The sequence below is a fragment of the Bos mutus genome, chromosome 11, assembly GCF_027580195.1.
Source record: "Bos mutus isolate GX-2022 chromosome 11, NWIPB_WYAK_1.1, whole genome shotgun sequence".
Taxonomy (NCBI): domain Eukaryota; kingdom Metazoa; phylum Chordata; class Mammalia; order Artiodactyla; family Bovidae; genus Bos; species Bos mutus.
In genome coordinates this window covers 60,965,132-60,984,566 of record NC_091627.1, presented here as the reverse complement: position 1 = coordinate 60,984,566, position 19,435 = coordinate 60,965,132, and the positions used below count along the sequence as shown (strand labels likewise).

Sequence of the window (19,435 nt, the reverse complement as noted above, 5' to 3'; positions counted from 1 at the left end):
ATTTAATTATGGAATATTTAAAGCAGATTCTGTAATTGGGTTTGGGAAATAGCCCTGCATTTCAATTTGAGAAAAGGGCAGCAGGGAGGGGAGCACAGTCTGTTAGACAAAACCTTCGGGGCAGTGGGCTCTGCGGAAGGTGAAGGATGCTTTCTCTAACTCAGGGCACTGTGTCCTGACTGTCAGGTCACCTGGTGGAGACACCCCTGTTCTTACCACTGCACACATCTGCCCCCAACTCTCTCCAGCCCCCCCACCCCGCCTCCACGTGGAGCTGGAGGCAGTGCAGAAACAGCTACCATGCTCACGGTGTTTAGAAAGATGACCTTCCTCCCACCTGTTACAGGATGCTCCCTCCTATCCGCTGACAGGGGATAGGTCAAATGAGGGTTACAGTTGGGGACTTGGCAACCACGGAGATGGAGGGATGGAGAGGTTCCCAAAGCTGATGCCTTGAAATGCCCTTAGAGCAGGGGCTCCAGGTACTGGTCCATGACCTGTTAGGAACCGGGCCGCACAGCAGGCGGTGAGCCTCGAGTGAAGCTTCATCTGTATTTACAGCCGCTCCCCATCACTCACATTTCTGCTTGAGCTCTGCCTCCTGTCAGGTCAGGGGCAGCATTAGATTCTCGTAGGATCATGAACCCCAGTGTGAAGCGCACATGCAAGGAGCCTAGGTTGAGAGCCCTTTATGAGACTCCACTGCCTGTTGATCTCAGGTGGAGCTGAGGCGGTGATGCTAGTGCCAGGGAGTGGCTGCAGTTACAGAGTATCACGAGCAGAGAGGTATGACTGCAGAGACCCGAATAAATGAGCTGCAGACTCGTGTCAGAACCCTGCCAGTGAGTGGCAAGTGACAGCTAAGCTGCACCTGGCGAAGTGTGTCCTTATTTTACTGTATATCACAGTGTAATAATAATAGAAATAAAGTGCACAGTAAATGTAATCTGCTTGAATTGTCCCCAAACCATCCCCCAGCCCCCGCCGCGTCTTTGGAATAATTGTCTTCCATTAAGCTGGCCCCTGGTGCCGGAAGGGTTGGGGACAGCTGTCTTAGAGCTTGGCCTGAGCACTGCAGGTGACAGTAGTCCGTTCTTGCTGGGAGGGGTGAAGGCGAGAAGGGGTCAGAGCTGACACGGACACAGCCAGTTGCTTTGCAGAAGCTCCTGCGGAAGCTGGACCTCAAAGGAAAGAGGGAGTGGGGCAGAGGTGCCTGAACAGGAGACGCGCTTGGGCACAGTTGGAGGTGCCCGGGGCACGTGGGGAGCAGAGGGTAGAAGGCTGACCATCAGGGAGAGAGTGGCAGCCAGAATTTGAAGGACCTTACCCTCTGCCTACGGGGGTGGGGGTAGTTACCTGATGGAGTGCTGGTTGCTACGTTCAGGTGAAGGAATCTTATAAAAAAATTCCCCAAGTCATACCTTATAATAAAGCCCACAGACCGTGCATTTGGCCCTGTTCACAGTTACACATGTCCAGCTAACTGCTGTGTTTCTGGGAGTTCGTTTGTGCTTTTCTTACAGTTTGAATTTAGATTCCAAAGTAGATGCAGCAAGAGTGGATAACTTACAATGCATGGATGACCAGATACCATTTGTACTAAAACATTCCTTCAGTTGACTGTGCGCTTGTGTTTTCCGTGTCCCTTGAAGCTGACAGTGTCCTGTCATGTTTCCACAGGGCTGGCAAAGCGAGTTGGGGCCCGTCTACTCCTGGCCTCCACCTCAGAGGTGTACGGAGGTGAGTGGGTATCACTCCGTCCCCCTGGACAGCTGGCTCCTGTCACAGCAGGAGGGAAAAGGGACCAGTGAGTCTAGACTTGTTTCCAAAAGGCCCTCCCGGCTGTTCCTCTCCAGAGGGCAGCGACCAAGGTGTTCCCTCCTCCGGGTGGGATGAGCCTTTTTCTTCTGCTGCAGGACCTCCCCCACCAGGACTCGGTTATGTCACCTTGCCAACAAGCAGCAGCCACTTAAAAATCCACAGAAGTGTCTTTGCTCCAGAGGCACCTCAGGAGTCAGATCACGGAGGCTTTGCTGGTTTAGCCAGAGGATTTGCTCTTTAGTGAAAGAGCCCACCCCCACCCCCTCCACTCTCCAAACTCCGAAAGCTCAGGGGTTAGGAGACAGATGGTGGGGAGACAAACGTGTGCTGGTCGCCTCCACTGTTTTAGGGTAGGTTCTAAGAGAGCCTTAAGTAGGTGGAGCTAGAAAACCCTGGTGCCTGCTTTGCCCTCCCCGCCCCAAACCTTGAAGATGTGAGCGTTCAGAGGGGGCTGAGGGCCCTGTCCACTCAGGGGCTCCTGCCCGCAGGCACAGGGTTCTGGAGAACCAGTTAGTGGATGCAGCAGAAGCCAGTTGCTAATGCAGTGTGATTTTCTCCAGGCGTTGCTGTCACGGCCGGGAAGTGAGAGGGCAATGTGGGAAGAGATGCCTCTTAAAAAAATAAATAAGGGAACCAAGTGAAAAAAATCATAGAAGCTGCAGTTCTGATGACGCAGCTCTGCTCTTTGCCTCCACTGGCAAGGCAGAACACCCCCACAACTCTGACGTCCAGGCAGTGCCCTCCTCCCACCAGCTCCAGGAAGGGGCATTGAGAGGTGGGGACCTTGTGTCCCTGTGCTTCCCACCTCTGGACTCTGCAGAGCTTGGCAGGTCCCCACGCGGTACCAGGAGGCCCATTGTGTCACGTGTCCTAGAAGCAGCGAGGCCAGGTCCTTGTTCCTGTCTCAGTGCCCTGATGGTCCCTGTCCTGCCCCGGACGTCTTTTCCACGACCCCCTACTACCCTCACTTAGCATCTCGCCTCTGACGTCAGCTTGTGAGTGATGTTAGGGTGACTCTCAGAGGTCCCCGGGTCTGCTCCAACAGTGGTGCCTTCAGGCAACCCCGTCTGGTCTGCCGGCCCCCCATGCTGAAGGGGGGACGGGTTTGAGATGATGTGTCCCCTGCACCCTCGCTGTTGGAGTAGCAAAGCGGCTTTGTGAGGGGGTGAAGGTGGCACCCCCTCTGAACCTCTGGCATTTCCGCCCCAACGGTGCAAGCCGAGGAGCAGGTGTCTGTGTCCACCCTTTTCTGTTGGGCCTCTGCGGCATTCAGGGCCTCTCTGTGGGTGTCCAGCCTGCCCTGCCCTTAGCAGAAATCCCGAATCCCCTCTGATAGGTGTCTTTCCAGATGAGATGCTTATCCTGGTCTTTCCCAAACTCCGTTTTGCATCATTGTTATCCATTGTCTGTCAAACATGTGAACTTGAACAAAGGGAGGTTCTGAAAGTGCTTCCTCTTCCACCACCACCCCCCGCCCTCCCGCAGACCCTGAAGTCCACCCACAAACTGAGGATTACTGGGGCCACGTGAATCCCATAGGACCCCGAGCCTGCTATGACGAAGGGAAGCGAGTCGCTGAGACCATGTGCTATGCCTACATGAAGCAGGTATCGCGGGCTGGTGGTGTAGACAGGTCACTGTGCTGGATCGAGTACAGTTGACCATGGTTGACCCTGTCCAGGGTCGGGTTCCCCGGTTCCCCACTGTCGTAAATTAACGGTGCTGTCAGCAGCCTTTCCCCTGTCTCTTTTTTAAACAATGATTTCTGGGGATGAAGCCTTGGGTTTTGAAGACCCCAGCGTGGCTGGATCAGCTTTATGACTAACTGCCCACCAGCAGTTAATAATAAGTACTTCAGTTTTCCCAAGGCCTCCGGGTCGGTAGACGGTTTTTTTTTTTTAACTTTTTACTTCTCTTTCTGTTATCTAGTGGGTATACTTCATTTTTGCTTTCACATGGGCACCTTCAGGGATTGTTATTCACCCTCTGAGTCCCTGCCTCCTTAGTCACCCTGTGCTGTGGCCTGCCCATGGATCTTCTCACTCCCAGCTGAGGGGTGGGGTCTGGGTTCCCACCTGGCTTCCCGCTGTCTGCCCTGGGCCGGGAGCTGTTGCTCACAGGCCCTGTGCCGCCCACCTGAAGGCTGTGCAGACACCAGTGAGATGTGCAGGCCATCCGTTGTGCTTGATCAGTTCTGGGGTCCTCACTGACATACTCTTTACTGGAGGGACATGTAGGTAAATGACTGTGGCCAGGTTTTTTCAGGGCAGGCCTCTGTGATAGGGAGACCTGTTTCTCTCGGACTGAGAGACGAGACCTCTGAGACTGAAAGCTCTGAGGACTGAAAGACTAGCAGGCATCCATCCTGGGAGCAGCCTTGGATTGAGGTTCATCATCATGGCCCAGTCGGAGCTCAGTTGTCCATGGGCTTTGTGCAAGGTGGGGTGGGCGCTGCTGCCTGGGTACCCAGTGCCAAGAACTCAGGGCTGGGCTGGGAGGCCCTGAACACTTTGTTTCTTTTTAAGCGGGGGGTGCAATTACCAGAGACTTTTTTTCCTTATATTTTTAACTTTCACAAGTGTTGAAGACCCACTGAACAACCTTGTGCTGATGTAGGTATTTACATTTTTCTGCATATTTCATATTTCTTGGCCGAACTAATCGCTTTCAAAGTTTCTCTGGGGCAAATGACTTGTATTATTCATTTATTTTAATCAGTTTTAGAAAAGACACACCTATATCATCTTTTTTTAAATTGGAGCGTAATTGCCCTACAATCTTGTGTTAGTTTCTGCTGTACAGTGACATGACTCAGCCCTGTGTATACACATATCCCCTCCCTCTTGAGGCTCTCTCACCTCACCACCCCCCCCGCCACCCCTCCAGGTCAGCACAGAGCACCAGGCCGAGCTCCCTGTGCTGCAGAGCAGCTCCCCACGGGCCGTCTGTTTCACACGTGGTAGTGTAGTTATGTCAGTGCTACCTGCAGCATTTTTGAGCCCAGGATATTTTGACACCAAAAGTTAAACCGGTCTCCCAGGAACAGCCTCTGTGTATGTTGGTGCCTAAGAACACTAACTTGAGCACGTGAGGGTACATAATTACACTTTATCGTGTGATAGGTTTGTAGACTGTAGGCTGTTTTCTTTTGTGTTCAGACTGTGGGAGTATTTCTTGGCTTTTACGGAGCTAAATAAAGGTGGTGCACAAATAGGACATTATTGTTGAACTTTCAGTTTTGTTAAAAAATTAGTAGCGTAACTTAATGTTGTAAGTGTACATATGAGGTATAAGCTCATAATAACTAAGGGTACTTAGTAGCAGCATAGCCAGCATTTATTGAGCACTGACTGTATGCCAGGACCTGTGGCCCATGCACAGGTCTTGAGAGAGTCACACTGTCTCAAAAATCTGTACAGTAATGTACCTAGTGGGAGTCCTCTGGGTGGTGGCCCTCAGAAGGTGTCACTCACTGCCCAACGCGTCTGCTGCAGGTGCTGCCTGCAGGAGCTGCCCACCAAGAACCCGAGCAGATGATGTTGCCTGTGTGCAGAAGTCACGTGGTGGTCAGGGTGACAGTGGGCATCCCCCTGGGGACAGTGTACACAGGGATCAGTCATGGTGTCCAGTCTAGGAGTTGCCCGTGGACACAGGCTCAGCAGTTTTTGTGACAATGGGATCTGGGCCAACAGTGCCAAGTAACTTGTGGGTTCTGGTCAGCACGCCTGCCCCAAGACTCATGTCTGCCGCGCCCCACAAGGCCTGCCCTGTGGGCTTGGGGGCATGTGTGGGTCCCCACTCTCCACAGCCCTCACCTGCTCCTGGTTGGGGGAGCCCTTCGGTCCAGGAGATACATGTCTGTTGTCTGGTGGATTGCTCTAAGAGTTCACTGATTCAGAGTAGGTGATAGAAACAGTTATCACTGACAAAGCAGCCTGTGAAATTAATAGTTTGCAGAAGGTTTGGGGGGTTTAAAAAATACACTCTTTCCTGATTACGTGTTTGAAAGTGTGTTTTCCACAATTACAGAAGTAATAGATGTTTATTGTAGTGAAAACAGGAAGGTTGGAAATAACGTGCAGAAGAGAGCGAAGGTCCGCAGTCTCACCACGTGGGACTTCCATTGCTGTAATCAGCGTTAAGTGTGTATCTCCCCAGGCATTGAGCTAATCGATTGTATCAGGTGCTAGGTGGTCTGGTTTTTCACTAAACAGGTGAGTTTTTCAGCAGAACAGAAGGGGATGTAGGTACAATGTGGTCCTTCCCCAGGACAAAGTGTTGTCTTACTTTTCTTCAAATCAGCTATTAAACATTCACTGACATTTAAATCTCTGTTGAGTGATTAGTTTACACAAAACGATGTGAAAGAGATTGGGAAAGAGATGCATAACATGATGCTTGTTGAGAAAATAGATACTTATTTACTGGGGCAAAAAATGTACACCCATCATTTCCTCTTGCCCCGATTAACGGCCTCAGGTTTCTGCACTGTGTTCACGCCAGGGCCTCCTGGCAGTGGGATCCGGGGCTCCTGTGAGTTTGGGGTGACTCTGCAGACTCCAGGCTTGATTACAGAGCACATACATCCCGTGTGTGCAGGGCAAAGCCCCTGCATCTGGAAGGAGCAGCCACGAAGCACGGTGATGGTGAATCCTTCATCTGTGGGGCACAGGGCTCACATTCTGTCTGTTGCAGGAGGGCGTGGAAGTGCGCGTGGCCAGGATCTTCAACACCTTCGGGCCCCGAATGCACATGAATGATGGCCGGGTGGTCAGCAACTTCATCCTGCAGGCGCTGCAGGGGGAGCCGCTCACAGTGCGTGGCCAGCGGGCAGGCGTGGGGATGTTGTCTGTGGGGCTCGGAGTAAGGGCGTCCCATCCGGGGAAGCTGGCCCTGAGTCCCATGTCCCCGCTGTCCTCAGAGGGAGGGAGGGAGGAAGCTTATGGGAGCTGTGACTGAGGACGGGCTCAGGTCACTCTGTCCCCAGGCACAGACACCCTGTTGCCTTGGGCACAGGGTCTGCCTGTGAAGACCCCTCTCTACATGCTTTTGGCCCTGGGGCGTCTCCCTGTTCAGGGCCCCTTCCCCTGGGAGGGGTGTCTCTGTAGTCAGGGCCCCTCAAGGTGCCTCTGGGGGAGGTTCCAGGTCTGGTGGAGGCCCTCCCACAGTGGAACCCTGGGGTGTCATCCATGGGGGCTGGACCCTCTCCCGTGTGACCTGGCAGGGCCTGGAGCCACAGCCTCTGGATCCCGAGGGCATCAGGGTTGAGGTCCCCGTCTGTGGTTTCAGGACCCTCACTGTCATCTCCCTGCAGGTGTACGGATCTGGATCTCAGACGAGGGCCTTCCAGTATGTCAGGTAAGACCCCGGGCTGGCCGCAGCTCCCATCTGAGTTGCTCAGCCTTGGGCGGGACAGACTGCTCTGCTCCTGCATGGGTACCTGGGAGCTCTGTGAGCGGAGGTCAGGCATGCTGGTCCCTTGCTGCCACCTAGTGTCTGGTCGGCAGACCCACCGGCCCTGCCGGTCACCCGGGGGCTCCAGATCAGGCCGGTGAGGTCCTGGCCTCTGCATCCAACAGACTCGCAGATGCTGGAATCAGACCCTGGGGACACGGCCTCCTGGGTGGACGAGATCGTCCTCATTGAGGGAAAGATAAGGCCAAGTGTCGTGTTGTCAAGGAATGTGGTGTCAAAACTACATGCAGTTAAAAGCATTTTTAATAACTGTTGAATTATCTCACAGGTAATATTTACATTTTCTCGGTCATCCTCCTAAATCTAGGTTTTTGTCAGCCAGTTTGGTTGGTGGCAAGTTTTACAGTGCAATCTAGGTTCTAAGAGTTAGTGTGTGAGCAGTTACATCTACCAGACCATTCTCCCACGTGCCAGGAGATGGTGGATCCTGCATCGTTTTGTGGTGTCCTGAGTCACTGGGCACACGCTAGTTGGGTGTTCGATACGTTGTGCACTAGAATACGCCATTCCTGGAGCTCTGTGGCCACCCCAGGGGTGCTGTCGGGGGAAGTGGTGGCAGGTAGCCCCCAGCCCCACCCCGGCCCAGGGAGTCACCCTAACTTTTGCCTGGCTTAAAAGAGAGAAAAAATTAAACATGTAATCACTGTAGTTTGTTTTTTTTTTTCCTGCAAGTGTTTGTGAATTTTCACATTTAGTCCAGAGGAAAGTTGTGAGTAAATGTATATAATGAGCAGTGTTTTTCTCACACCTGTTAGTATGTTGGCCAGGAGGGCAGTGCCTGAGACCATCTTGTCACTGGCCCACTTTGTTGCCCAAATATTCTGAGAAGGAATTTGAGCACAACCTAGCCGCCTGTTTCCAGGTCAGGGCACTTGACCCCAGAGCCGTGCGTGCTGAGGGAGTGGGCGAGGTCTGTGTCAGTGTGGGGACTGTGCTGGGGGAGGGGCGTGTCTCTCAGGTACCGCCTGCTTTACTGACACATCTCCATCCCACCCCTCCTCCCCGTCTGCGCACTTCTCGGGGATCTTGGTATCTTAGTCACATTGAATCTCCTCCAACAGCCTCATCAAGGACCCCAGACTCCTCCAGCCATACCACCTCATGGAATATTCCAGAGTCTGTGCAGTAAACAAGACATCAATCAAAACACATTCTTATTTCAAAGGCATCAATCAGATATGAAATCACTTAAAGTAACCTCTCAGATGCTTTTTTTTTGCTGATTGTTAAAGTCTTTTAAGCATCACGTGATACATGGGTTGCGTTCTGTCCCAAGCGGGACAGGACGCACCTTGCTGCCTGCCCTGCACAGTCCATGTGCCCCTCACCAGACACCAACATGCAGCCTGAGGGACCTTGATGTGGTCACTGGAGTGTTGCTGGGGACCCTCTGGGCAGAATGTCTCTTCATGGGGCTGTGCTATCTGCTGGTCTTGCTTCCATGGTCACTGGGCCCTGATACATGAGGCTCCCCCAAACTTGGGGAATGAGCTTTCCTGGCCTCCACTCTACCTTGTTCAAGGCTCGGCCAAGATGGTCAGCTCACCAGGGCTAGGCTGTTTTAAATAAGCTGGTTTATAGACACTGAGACTCTTCTACTTCACAGTTACTAATCAAAATGCACAACGTGGGGGCCTTGCATTGCTGAACTAAGTTACCCATTTCCAAAATCCATGGTTGCCCAGGAGCAGCATGGCACAGTCTCTGGGTGACTGTTGGGGTCTCAGGGTGGCCTGTGCGCCGATGTCCTGTCCTGTCTGTGTCTGGTCCTCTCGTAGGCAGATTGCATCCTCACCCCATCACAGACGCAATGCAGTGTTGTCTTAAAAAGTAGCTTTGTCAGAATGACACTTTAAAAGAACTTCAGGTTAAATGGGTATAATCTATGCAACTCTGACCTTAGAAGTGGAAGGTCTGTTGCACAAAAGATGCATGCCCCATTTCCACCTCCTCCGAATGATTACATGATGCTATCACCTTCCAGCTTAGTATGGGGACCCCCACCATTCAGTGTTAAAAACTCATGGATGCTACTGAACAGGAGCTTTCAGTGTCATTCAAAACAGGCAGAGACGTGTGTCATCAGAGGGGGAGTTGGGATGTGGTCATTACCGCCATAGTGATGGAGGGGCCTGTGTTCGTTTCTAGGAGAGAGGAAACATCCTGGGTCACCGAGTGTTTATCTGCATCTGTGCTTGATCTGCAAGAGCAGAGTGGACTTCAGGCATGTTCCCAAAACACCCATTGGTTATAAACAAGATCCTAGAAAACAGTGTTTGCTAAATAGCAACCCCCCCCACCCAGATTTTTTTTTTCCCCCCGCAATGAAAAGGAGAGGAAACACTAAGATCCTTTTTCAGAGGTGAGCACAGCAACGTGCTCCTTGCTGGTTGTGATGGAGGAGGAAAGAGTTTCCCAGCGGCCACGTGTGCAGAACCCCGGCAACCTCGACAGAAACAGCTGGGGGAATGCCTTAGCCCGTGCTTACGTAGCACTGAGGTGTCATTTTTACAAGTTACTTTTTTTTTCTTGACAGAACCACCCTTTAATGGTTCTATAAATAAGAACCAAACCTTGGTTAGGGCAAGTTTGCCTCCTCACAGTCCCCATCATGGCCCAGTTGCTCACAGTCCATTGGCAGCATCTAGACACCCCGACAGTTCCCTCTGGGAGCCGCAGGCTCTGGGGGGAGGTAAGGCCCGGAGGGCCAGGGAACTCATTTTAATGCTTGGGGTTATCTGCTTTATCTGACTTGTTAGTATAGGACTCACATACTGGAGTTCTTTTTTTTTTGCAGGGGAGCTTATTTTTTTAAAAACCATCTGCTTTTCCGCATGGGCCAACTACCTGGGTTCATGTTAAACATCGTCTTTCCTCAGAAACTTGCATAAACACCATCTCTTCTGAATGTGTGTCTACTTTTACTTTTTAATTGTTAAACAGTTTCAGAAATACACAGCGTAGGGAACTCAGCCCCATCTCTCAGCTCCCATCCTGTCCAGTCGTCTGTCTACACCTGCCCACAGAAGGCAGCTCCCCAACACCACCTTGTCTCCTAGAATACTTGAGCATCCTCCACGCCCTCTAGCGTGCAGGATTTTATTCTGATGTCCCATCTCTCCTCCCGGGAGGTGGCTGATGTCTGATGCACCACACCTGTGGGCATCAGCGGGCACCTGAGCGGCCTCCCCTCTTTTCCAGTGACCTGGTGAATGGCCTTGTGGCACTCATGAACAGCAACGTCAGCAGCCCCGTCAACCTGGTGAGTCCATCCCCGCCACCCACTGCCTGCTTAGCAGTCCGGTTCCTATTGTGGTTCACTTGCTGTCAGCAAGCTTAGCCCATGAACCTGTTTGCCACTTAACCAGTACTAGAGGAAAAATCACAGAACAGATTGAAACAGGAGTCCGCCAAGATGTAAGGTGTCTGCAAAGGATGGATGAACCGCATAGTAAACACTAACCTGACTCCATCCACCTGGAGGCTAGGTCTCAGAGCTCGCAAAGTCTGCTGGTAGTGGGGGTGTTTGTATGTCTTTTCTCCATCGTATATCGTGCAGTTTTGTTGTCCAGTCGTTCAGTCGTGTCTGACTCTGTGACCCCATGGCTGTGCATGCCAGGCTTCCCTGTCGTTCACTGTCTCTCAGAGTTTGCTCAAACTCATGTCCGTTGAGTCAGTGATGTCATCCAACCATGTCCTCCTCTGTCATCCCCTTCTTCTCCTGCAGCTAGTCATTATAAAGCTCGCTTTCCAGGGACATAGAAAGTAAAGGATTAGGACTGTTTCCCTCCCTTGCCGGGGCTGCGGGTGGCCCAGACCCACCTTGGGCAGCTCTGTGTCTGGCTTCCTGTAGCCCCTGGCACTCCTGGCAGGGTTGGGAGGTGGTTTATCCTGCTGTCTCCTCTAGCCTTTCGCCCCTTATGCTGGAGGACACACTTCTCTGCAGAGCAGCTTGTTGTTTTTGGTTCTTGCTGGCAGAAAACTCTCCATATATTTATGGTACAACCTTGGGCTTCCCCAGTGGCTTAGTGGTAAAGAACCTGCCTGCTAATGCAGGAGATGCTGGTTCAATCCCTGATTCGGAAATGTCCCCTAGAGAAGGAAATGACAACCCACTCCAGCATTCTTGCCTGCAGAATCCCGTGGACAGAGGAGCCTGGGGGGCTGCAGTCCAGGATTCGCAGAGTCGGACATGAGTTAGCAGTTAAACAAAAACAACCCTGCCTGCCTCTGTCATCATCTTGCTTCAGAGGAAATTAGGAGATTGAGAACAAAGAGTACTTAGGACATTCAGTTGCCAGACTTCATGGTGGTCTCTCATGATGGGATGAGCAGGACTGGAAAGGGAAGGGGCTGAGGCTGCTAGAAGGTGTAGGGGAGGAAGAGAAGGAGAAAATGGTTTTCCTCAAACCCCCCAGAAGTCAGCTGTCCTTCAACCACGTCCTGTCTCTCCTGTTGGCTGCCCGCAGCCCACATCTCTGAATACATTTCGTTTCTGTCGGGCTTTGTGTCTGAGCTCAGGGGTCTTCACTACCCATTGGGGTATCGAGTGTCCCGGGGGAGCCTGCTGGCAGAACCAGGCTTTCCTGCCCAGCAACACTGCGGTTACAGAACCTTTGCTCCTGGACATCATCCTGTACCTGGACCAGGGGATGTGTCCCCATTAGCTGCCCCCGACCAAGGCCAAGGCGGGGACAGGCATAGTGCAGCCCCCAGCCGTGCTGTGCCTCCTGCGGAACCCTCATGGAGGTGGGCGTCCAGTGACTTCGTGAGCCTGCAAGCACTCCAGGGGATGTGGGTGGTGGCGTCCTGTTGCATCGACACTGCTAACCAGAGACCCTCTCCTCCTCAGGGGAACCCGGAAGAACACACCATCCTAGAATTTGCTCAGCTCATCAAAAACCTCGTTGGTGAGTAGAACAGGGGCAGGGGCCTCGCTGAGCGAAGCTGGCCTGTCGGTTAGTAACACCTTGTCTGGACAGTGCATGGTTAACACTCGCTGACTGAATTGGATGGGAAGCAGAACTGGGTCAGGAGCGCCCCACTGTTTTGAGATGCTTTAAGTAATGGAAAGATGAAGGGGAAGGGGCTGGCTTGGGTCCCTGTGGTGACATCAGGTCTTTGCACAGCGGGAACGTCCAGTTGTCCCTGGTGCCTGAGATGTGACGTGGTTAGCAGTTCTCCACCGGTGACCACTGTCTGGTGCCACATGCTGGCCATGACGAGCATAGGACTTCAGGAAGCAAGAGGGCAATGCTGACCTGTGTGCTTCTGACAGAGTCTGGTGGCCAGCTTTAGGTTCCGTATGCAGTCCTGGCCGCCCTGGCCGTGGGGCAGGTGGTGTGGACACTGGGAGTGGCTCCAGAGAGGGTGTGCTCTTAAGCCACAAGCAGTTTGTGTATTTCCAGCTGTCCGTGAGCTGCTGGCGTCCACGGGCTGTGCCCTTTGTCACAGGTGTCCTGGGGCTCCCAGGAGCCTGTCTCAGGAATGTCTGCTTCCCACGGTCGATCAGGAAATCAGAGTTTCAGACACAACCAGGTTGGAATGGGTTTGGCTAAATTGCGTGAGCAAGATGTGGGCCTGTCCAGACCCCCACTTTAGCCGGCTACAGTGCCTGGGGTGGTCTGTCCTGGCACCGAGCTGTCAGCTACCAGCCTGGACAGTCGGACAGGACAGGGGATAGTCTTCCTCAGACAGAAATCTCAGCAGCCTCTGTTTACATTCTTCCCCGGCGTCTCCACTGGGGGTCTGTCCACCTTTCCCCAGTGGGGAAGCTCACCTTGGACCCTGGGCCTTGGCACCCCGAGTGAGGCCTTTCGACCAGCAGCTTCATCACCATCTTGTGAGAAATGCAGACCCACAGACCTGCCCGCATGTCCCAGAGTGGAGTCTGCATGTGACCAGATCCTCAGGGTCGTGCTCACGCTGAAGTGGAGAAGTTTGTGTAAATCCCAGGAGGACGGCTGTGTGATACACAGCCCCAAACACCAGTGGCTTCAGACAGCAGCTGTTTTATTCACTCCAGATCCTGGAGTGGGGCCTCCCTCTGCAGGCCTGGCCAGAGGTCACTGGGATGTCTTCATTCCGCTGACTGGCAGGGTGTGGGCCCAGCAAGGAAGCTGGACCGGCCAGGCTTCCATCCTTCTGCATGCGGTCTGTCCAGGGTGGCTGGACATCGTTGTGTAGGCTCAGGGTGGCTCTTGTAGGGTGTCGGTGGCCAGGCCTATGTAAGGTGTTGACCAGGGCTGGCCCACATTCACTCCCCTGCATGCTGCTCGTTAGGCGGCCTGACTGCAGGCGAGGGGCTCTGGTAGGGTGTTCATGCCTGGAGGATGGCTCACCGGGGCATCTGCGGTGTTGGCAATGGGCGCAAGGCCATGTTGGCTGAGGGTGGTGGTCAGCGTGGGGCCTGCCCACTCACCCACCTCAGGGTGGCTCAGGCCTGTGGAGCCAGAGCGAGGGGACTAGGACATATCACACCGTCTGCATCTGTGTTCCTGTGCAGGTGGGACTTGACGCTCATGTATAAAAATCACACCTCAGTGGTTCCTGATTCTGTTTTTTTTTTTCTTAAATTCAGGCAGTGGGAGTGAAATTCAGTTTCTTTCTGAAGCCCAGGATGACCCCCAGAAAAGGAAACCAGACATCAAGAAAGCAAAGCTGATGCTGGGGTGGGAGCCAGTGGTAAGAGGGGGTCGGGACTATCGCCGCCCCTGGAGAAGGCCTTTCCCCATGTTTATCCTTCACGGGTACTGCCGAGTGGGGCAGCCCTGGCAGGGTCCTCTCCAGGCCTGTGTCCTTCCTCCTCCATTACGAGTTGTGACCTGGACTCTTGGGGCATCTGCCATCGAGGGTCTCACTTCGCTGGCTTCACTTGGAAAGCCGCACTGAGGGGGCGACGGTGCAGGCTTAGAACTGAGTAACCCTGCAGGGTCTGGCCGTCCATTCAGCCAGGGTGTCATGGGTGAGGAGAGCCAACCTTGGTGTCCATTACCTGTCTGACCTCATCCCAACTGGCCCCCACGCAGGCCAAGCAGGGTGGGTGAGTGAGAAGCCGAAGCCTGCGAACTGCAGACCTCCCAGCTTTTCCCGTCCTCTTAAAGGCCTTCAGCCTCCCAGTGTGGCTCCCCAAGCCAGGAATGCTGTCCCCTGGACCTGGTGTCCCCAGGTTCCAGAGGCTGACTCCCGCCCCCCAGGGCATGGGGCCCCCTTAACCATCCCCCCTGAGATGAGGGTCCCCCAGGCTGACTGCCTACCTCCTGAGGCATGGGTCCCCTATCCCCCTGGCTGACTGGCCCAACCGGACTGACTGTATACCCTGTGGGCTAAATGCCCCTTTCTGTGATGAAGGTCCCACAGTCCCCAGGCTGACGGCCTACCACCCTGCAGCCTGGGTCCTCTCCGGGCTGACTGCCCCTTCCTGGGATAAGAATCCCCTGTCCCCCCACCCTGGGAATGACTGCCCCCCTTCTGGGACCTGGGTCCCCCACCCGTCTTGGGGATGACTGCTCCCTTCCTTGGGCAAAAGTCTCCTTCCCACCCCAGGGCAAAGCTCTCCTTGTCTCCTCCTGGTAGACTGCCCCTCTCCCTGGGACATGGGTTGTCCCCCCGGGACTCGGTGTGCGTACCCCCAGGCTGACTGCCTCCCTCCTCGGGCGAAGGTCCCCGTGTCCTCCCACGCTGACTGCCCCTCTCTTGGGGCATGGTCCCTCATCTCTCCTGGTTCACTGAGTCTACCTGGGGTGTGGGTCCCTTCTCCCCCTAAGCTGACTGGCCCCCTTAGGGCTGTGGTCCCTCTATCCCCCAGGCTGACTGTCCTACCAGGACTCACTGCTCTCCTTTCTGGGCCTGGGTCCCCCTCCCCATCCCCTTTCCCCCCAGTTGACTGCCCCCCTCCTTGTTCTGAGTCCTCTCTGGGCTGACTGGTCCTCTCCTTGGGACCTGGGTTCTCCCCAGACTCACTGCCCCGACCTGGAGCGTGGGTTCATCTGTCCCTGCCGGGTTGGTTGCCCCCCTCCCTGGGGGTGGGTCCCTTGCCCCTTGAACTGCCCTCCTCCTGGGGCAAGGGTCCCCCGTTCCCCGGGCTGACTGTCCTCCAGGTGGGCTGCCCTTGGGCTGCTGCTTTCCTGTCCTTTGTGGTGTCTGCACGACGTGGGCACCTGCTGTGATTCCTGCTCCGTGCTTGCTCTGGCGGCCTCCACATTATGAGGCTGCCCAGTTGTCCCGGTCCCTGTGCGGAGGGTGAAGACTCCCTGGGGTTGAAGGTGCAATGGTTTCGATTCCCTGGGAGTGACAGAGCAGAGGGTGTCAGGTCCCGGGCGGGGTTGGGGGGCTGTGACAGAGCAGAGGATGTCAGGTCCCTCGAGGGGTGGGTGATGATGCAGAGGCTTTTGGGTCCCACGGGGGTGGTGACAGAGCAGAGGGTGTCAGGTCCCTCGAGGGGTGGGTGATGATGCAGAGGCTTTTGGGTCCCACGGGGGTGGTGACAGAGCAGAGGGTGTCAGGTCCCTCGAGGGGTGGGTGATGATGCAGAGGCTTTTGGGTCCCATGGGGGTGGTGACAGAGCAGAGGGTGTCAGGTCCCCAGGGGTGAAGGTCCAAAGGGTGGGTGTCCCCAGGAGAGTCAGGTGTGTGGCTCTTACCTGGCTGCCTTCCTGAGCACCTTCCTCCGTGGAGACTTCTGAGAAGAAGGGAGCACCGTGCTGGTCTAGTGCACCATGCAGGCGGGGGCTGCCCCTCATCCTCACCCTCTCTTTAAACAGGTCCCACTGGAGGAAGGGTTAAACAAAGCCATCCACTACTTCCGGAAAGAACTCGAGTACCAGGCAAATAATCAGTACATCCCCAAACCAAAGCCGGCAAGGATAAAAAAAGGACGGACACGCCATAACTGAAAACCTCGCCTTTCAGGACCATAGATGCCCTTTTTCAGACTTGACAGGATGTATTTTTTTTTTTTTTTAAAGAAAGACTAACTAAAACAGGTGTCATGAAGAAAAAAACTGGAATTCATACTGAAGCTTGCTTTAAGAAATGGATGTGCCTAAAAACTCCCCTAAAAAACTGCAGATTTTGCCTTGCACTTTTTAAAATCTTTTTATGTAAAATAGCGTCGATGCATCTCTGCATATTTTCAAGTTTTTTATCTTGCTGTGAGAGCCTATGTCGTGACTGTCGTCGACAGTTTTATTTACTGGTTTCTTTGTGAAGCTGAAAAGGAACATTAAATGAGGTGAAAATGCCGATTTATTTATGAAGTGGGTACTTATAAATGAGACGTTATTCTATGCATAGAGGAGAAAAAGCAGACCGGCAGTAATGTCGGGGGTGGCATACTGCATTAATTCTCAGGCAGAGAAAAGAATTCTGCTCGAGAGCTTTGTGATGTTTCTTCTAATGCAGAATTTTTCCAAGGTCTAGTTTTTAGTTGCAAACTTGACTTTGAAATGTTTCTGTTGGTTATCACGATCAAGGATATTTGAAATCACTACTGTGTCGTGCTGCATATGGGGTTGGGGTGGGTGGGACAAAATTAATATTCTTGGTTAACAAGTGGTTAAATATGCTATTTTAATAAAATATTGAAACTCATACTCTGGTTTATCTTCAGACTATATAAATCTTCTGCCTTTTACTAATTTTTCTAAGAGGAACAATTCTGAGTGTGTACCCAATTTTTTGAGGCCTTGCTCTTCCAAGGCTAAAAAAAAAAAAAAAAAAGAAATTTAAGCTCACTTTAACAGTTTCTACTTTGCATGGTGCATCTTTGAACGTTAAGAAAAATATTAGAGAATTTAATTTTAAAGATCGAATGGCTACAAAAAATGGTGAATTTGATTTTAAAGAAAGTTCTGTAAACATCCAGGTTGGTATAATATGTAACTTGTTGCATGGATGTGAGCTGAAACTGTGCACACAGTGCTCTCTGCTGTGTGTACCCAAGGTTAGCATCATTGTGTCGCCTTCTCTGGGAGCACAGACCAGATGGAAAAAAGGAAGTGCCATTACTGACCTGTGCTGTAGAAACTGAGAACTCCCGCTTTCACTAAGAATTCTTTCAAAGTTCAGTGTTAGGTTTTTCCAAGTTCCTCTTACAACAAATGGAAGAACATGCAGGGAGTTAAAGCGACACATTTTGAGTCGGTTGGCACTGCCTGGTGGTGGCATATCCCGCACGGACACCAAAGGGATCAGAGCCTGATGCAGGGGCACTGTGCTTGTTTCCATACTTACCAGGGTGACCTAGGCTTGTCTGTCCTTCAGAATCTCCTGGGGTGTACTTTTTAATCAGACCTGTTTTTCCAGTCAGAAGCTCTGGGCTCACACCAGGGAAGCTGTGGTTTTGTTGTATTTGTCGTGCAGAGTAGGAGTGTTTTGGTGTGAGAGGGAGAGGGCTGAGGACAGCTTCTTATATTCAGTTGTCATTATTTTGGCCTGAACTGAGTGACACACCACTTTGGGGGAACTACTGGTAGTGCCCAGGGTCACCAGGGAAAGCACACAGACATGGAGTCCATGGCGTTTGGCTGTGTAGTGCGTTTGGGAGAACCCCAAAGCCCCAGGCTCCAGAATTCTCACCTTCCTTATTGCTAATATCTAGAATTCTGGGAGGTTAATTCCTTCAACTTTCTTCCCCATGATTTTCATGGAATATGTTCAAAGAACAAGGGACAGAAAAGGGGAGCTGAAAAAAATGTTCCAAGAAAAAGGGCTGACAGTTTCCTGACTTTGGCAAAGCCATGTAAAGGCTCAGATTCAAAATGCTGATAAGCATAAGATAAAACCAAAGGAGTCCACACCAAGACCTCACAGTAAGACTCAAAACTAGAGCTGGAGGAAAAGAACCTAAAAATGGGCCAGAGAGAAGACTCGTTTCCTCCTGGTGGTGATGTCTTAACACAGAATGGCAGCAAGTTCCTCAGAAACCAGGGGCCTGGAAGTGAATGGCACATTTCTCGTGGACTGAAAGAACTGTCATTCCAGAATTCTAATGAAAATATCCTTCAGAAAGGGAGGGGAAATTGAGACATTCTCAGAAGTAAAACAGAAGTTTTCACCAGCAGACCTACCTAGAAGTATGACTAAAGAAAAGCTCTCTAAACAGGAAGGAAATAATAATGGAACCTCGAGACATCAGAAAGGAAGAGCATGGAAAGTAAAAACATGGGTAAATGGAATAGGTTTTCTTTCTCTTCTCAAGTTTTCTGAGACCTTTGATGGTTGAAGCAAAAATTGTAGCAGTTTTGTGGTTTTCAATGTATGGAGACACAAAAGACCCCAAATAGCCAGAGCAATCTTGAGAAAGAAAAATGAAGCTGGAGGAACCAGGCGCTCTGACTTCACACTATGTATACTACAAAGCTACAAAGTAATCAAAACAGTATGGTACTGGCACAACAGCAGAAATATAAATCAATGGAACAGGAGAAAAAGCCCAGAAATAAACCCATGCACCTATGGTCAGTTAATCTATAACAAATGAGGCAAGAATGGACAGTGAAGAGTCTCTTCAATAAACGGTGCTGGAAAAACAGGACAGCTATATGTAAAAAAAATGAAACTATAATACTCTTTAACACACACAAAAAAAAACTCAAAATGGATTAAAGATCTAAATGTGACATGGGGTATTGATAAAACTCTTAGAGGAAAACAGGCAAAACACTCTGACATAAATTGCAACAGTATCTTTTTTGATCCCTCTCCTAGAGTAATGGAAATAACAAAACTAAATAAATGGAACCTAATTAAATTCAAAAGCTCTGCACAGCAAAGGAAACCATAAACAAGATGAAAAGACATCCAACAGAATGCCAGAAACTATTTGCAAATGATGTAATTGACAAAGGATTAATCTCCAAATTTTACAAACAGCTCATGTGGCTCAAAAAAAAAATAAAAATTTAGGCAAAAGACTTGAAAGTTGCTCAGTCATGTCAACTCTTTGCACCCCATGGACTGTAGCCACCAGCCTCCTCTGTCCATGGAATTCTCCAGGTCAGAATACTGGAGTGGGTTGCCATTTCCTTCTCCAGGGGATCTTCCCAACCCAGGGATTGAACCCAGGTCTCCCACACTGTAGGTGAATTACTGTCTGAGCCACCAGAGAAGCCCCATCCAAAAAGAGGCAGAAGACCTGA

General features: G+C 51.8%; 1 protein-coding gene and 1 non-coding gene across 3 annotated transcripts in view; both read left to right on the top strand.

The window, feature by feature from the left end:
• Positions 1-16,538, top strand: part of UXS1 (UDP-glucuronate decarboxylase 1) — a 56,928-nt gene extending 40,390 nt beyond the window's left edge. For both annotated transcript variants that reach the window (XM_070379494.1, XM_070379493.1), the window contains exons 8-15: positions 1,681-1,740; positions 3,307-3,428; positions 6,517-6,636; positions 7,136-7,179; positions 10,498-10,558; positions 12,149-12,206; positions 13,877-13,980; positions 16,058-16,538. In XM_070379494.1, the coding sequence (XP_070235595.1) occupies positions 1,681-1,740; positions 3,307-3,428; positions 6,517-6,636; positions 7,136-7,179; positions 10,498-10,558; positions 12,149-12,206; positions 13,877-13,980; positions 16,058-16,189 (701 nt within the window). In that variant the 3' untranslated portion in view covers positions 16,190-16,538. The remainder of the gene's footprint in view (positions 1-1,680; positions 1,741-3,306; positions 3,429-6,516; positions 6,637-7,135; positions 7,180-10,497; positions 10,559-12,148; positions 12,207-13,876; positions 13,981-16,057) is intronic.
• Positions 16,539-16,885: 347 nt separating this feature from the next.
• On the top strand, positions 16,886-16,997 carry LOC138990078 (U5 spliceosomal RNA). Its single transcript, XR_011466242.1, has one exon. It is a non-coding gene; the product is annotated as a U5 spliceosomal RNA (small nuclear RNA).
• Positions 16,998-19,435: the final 2,438 nt, after the last annotated feature.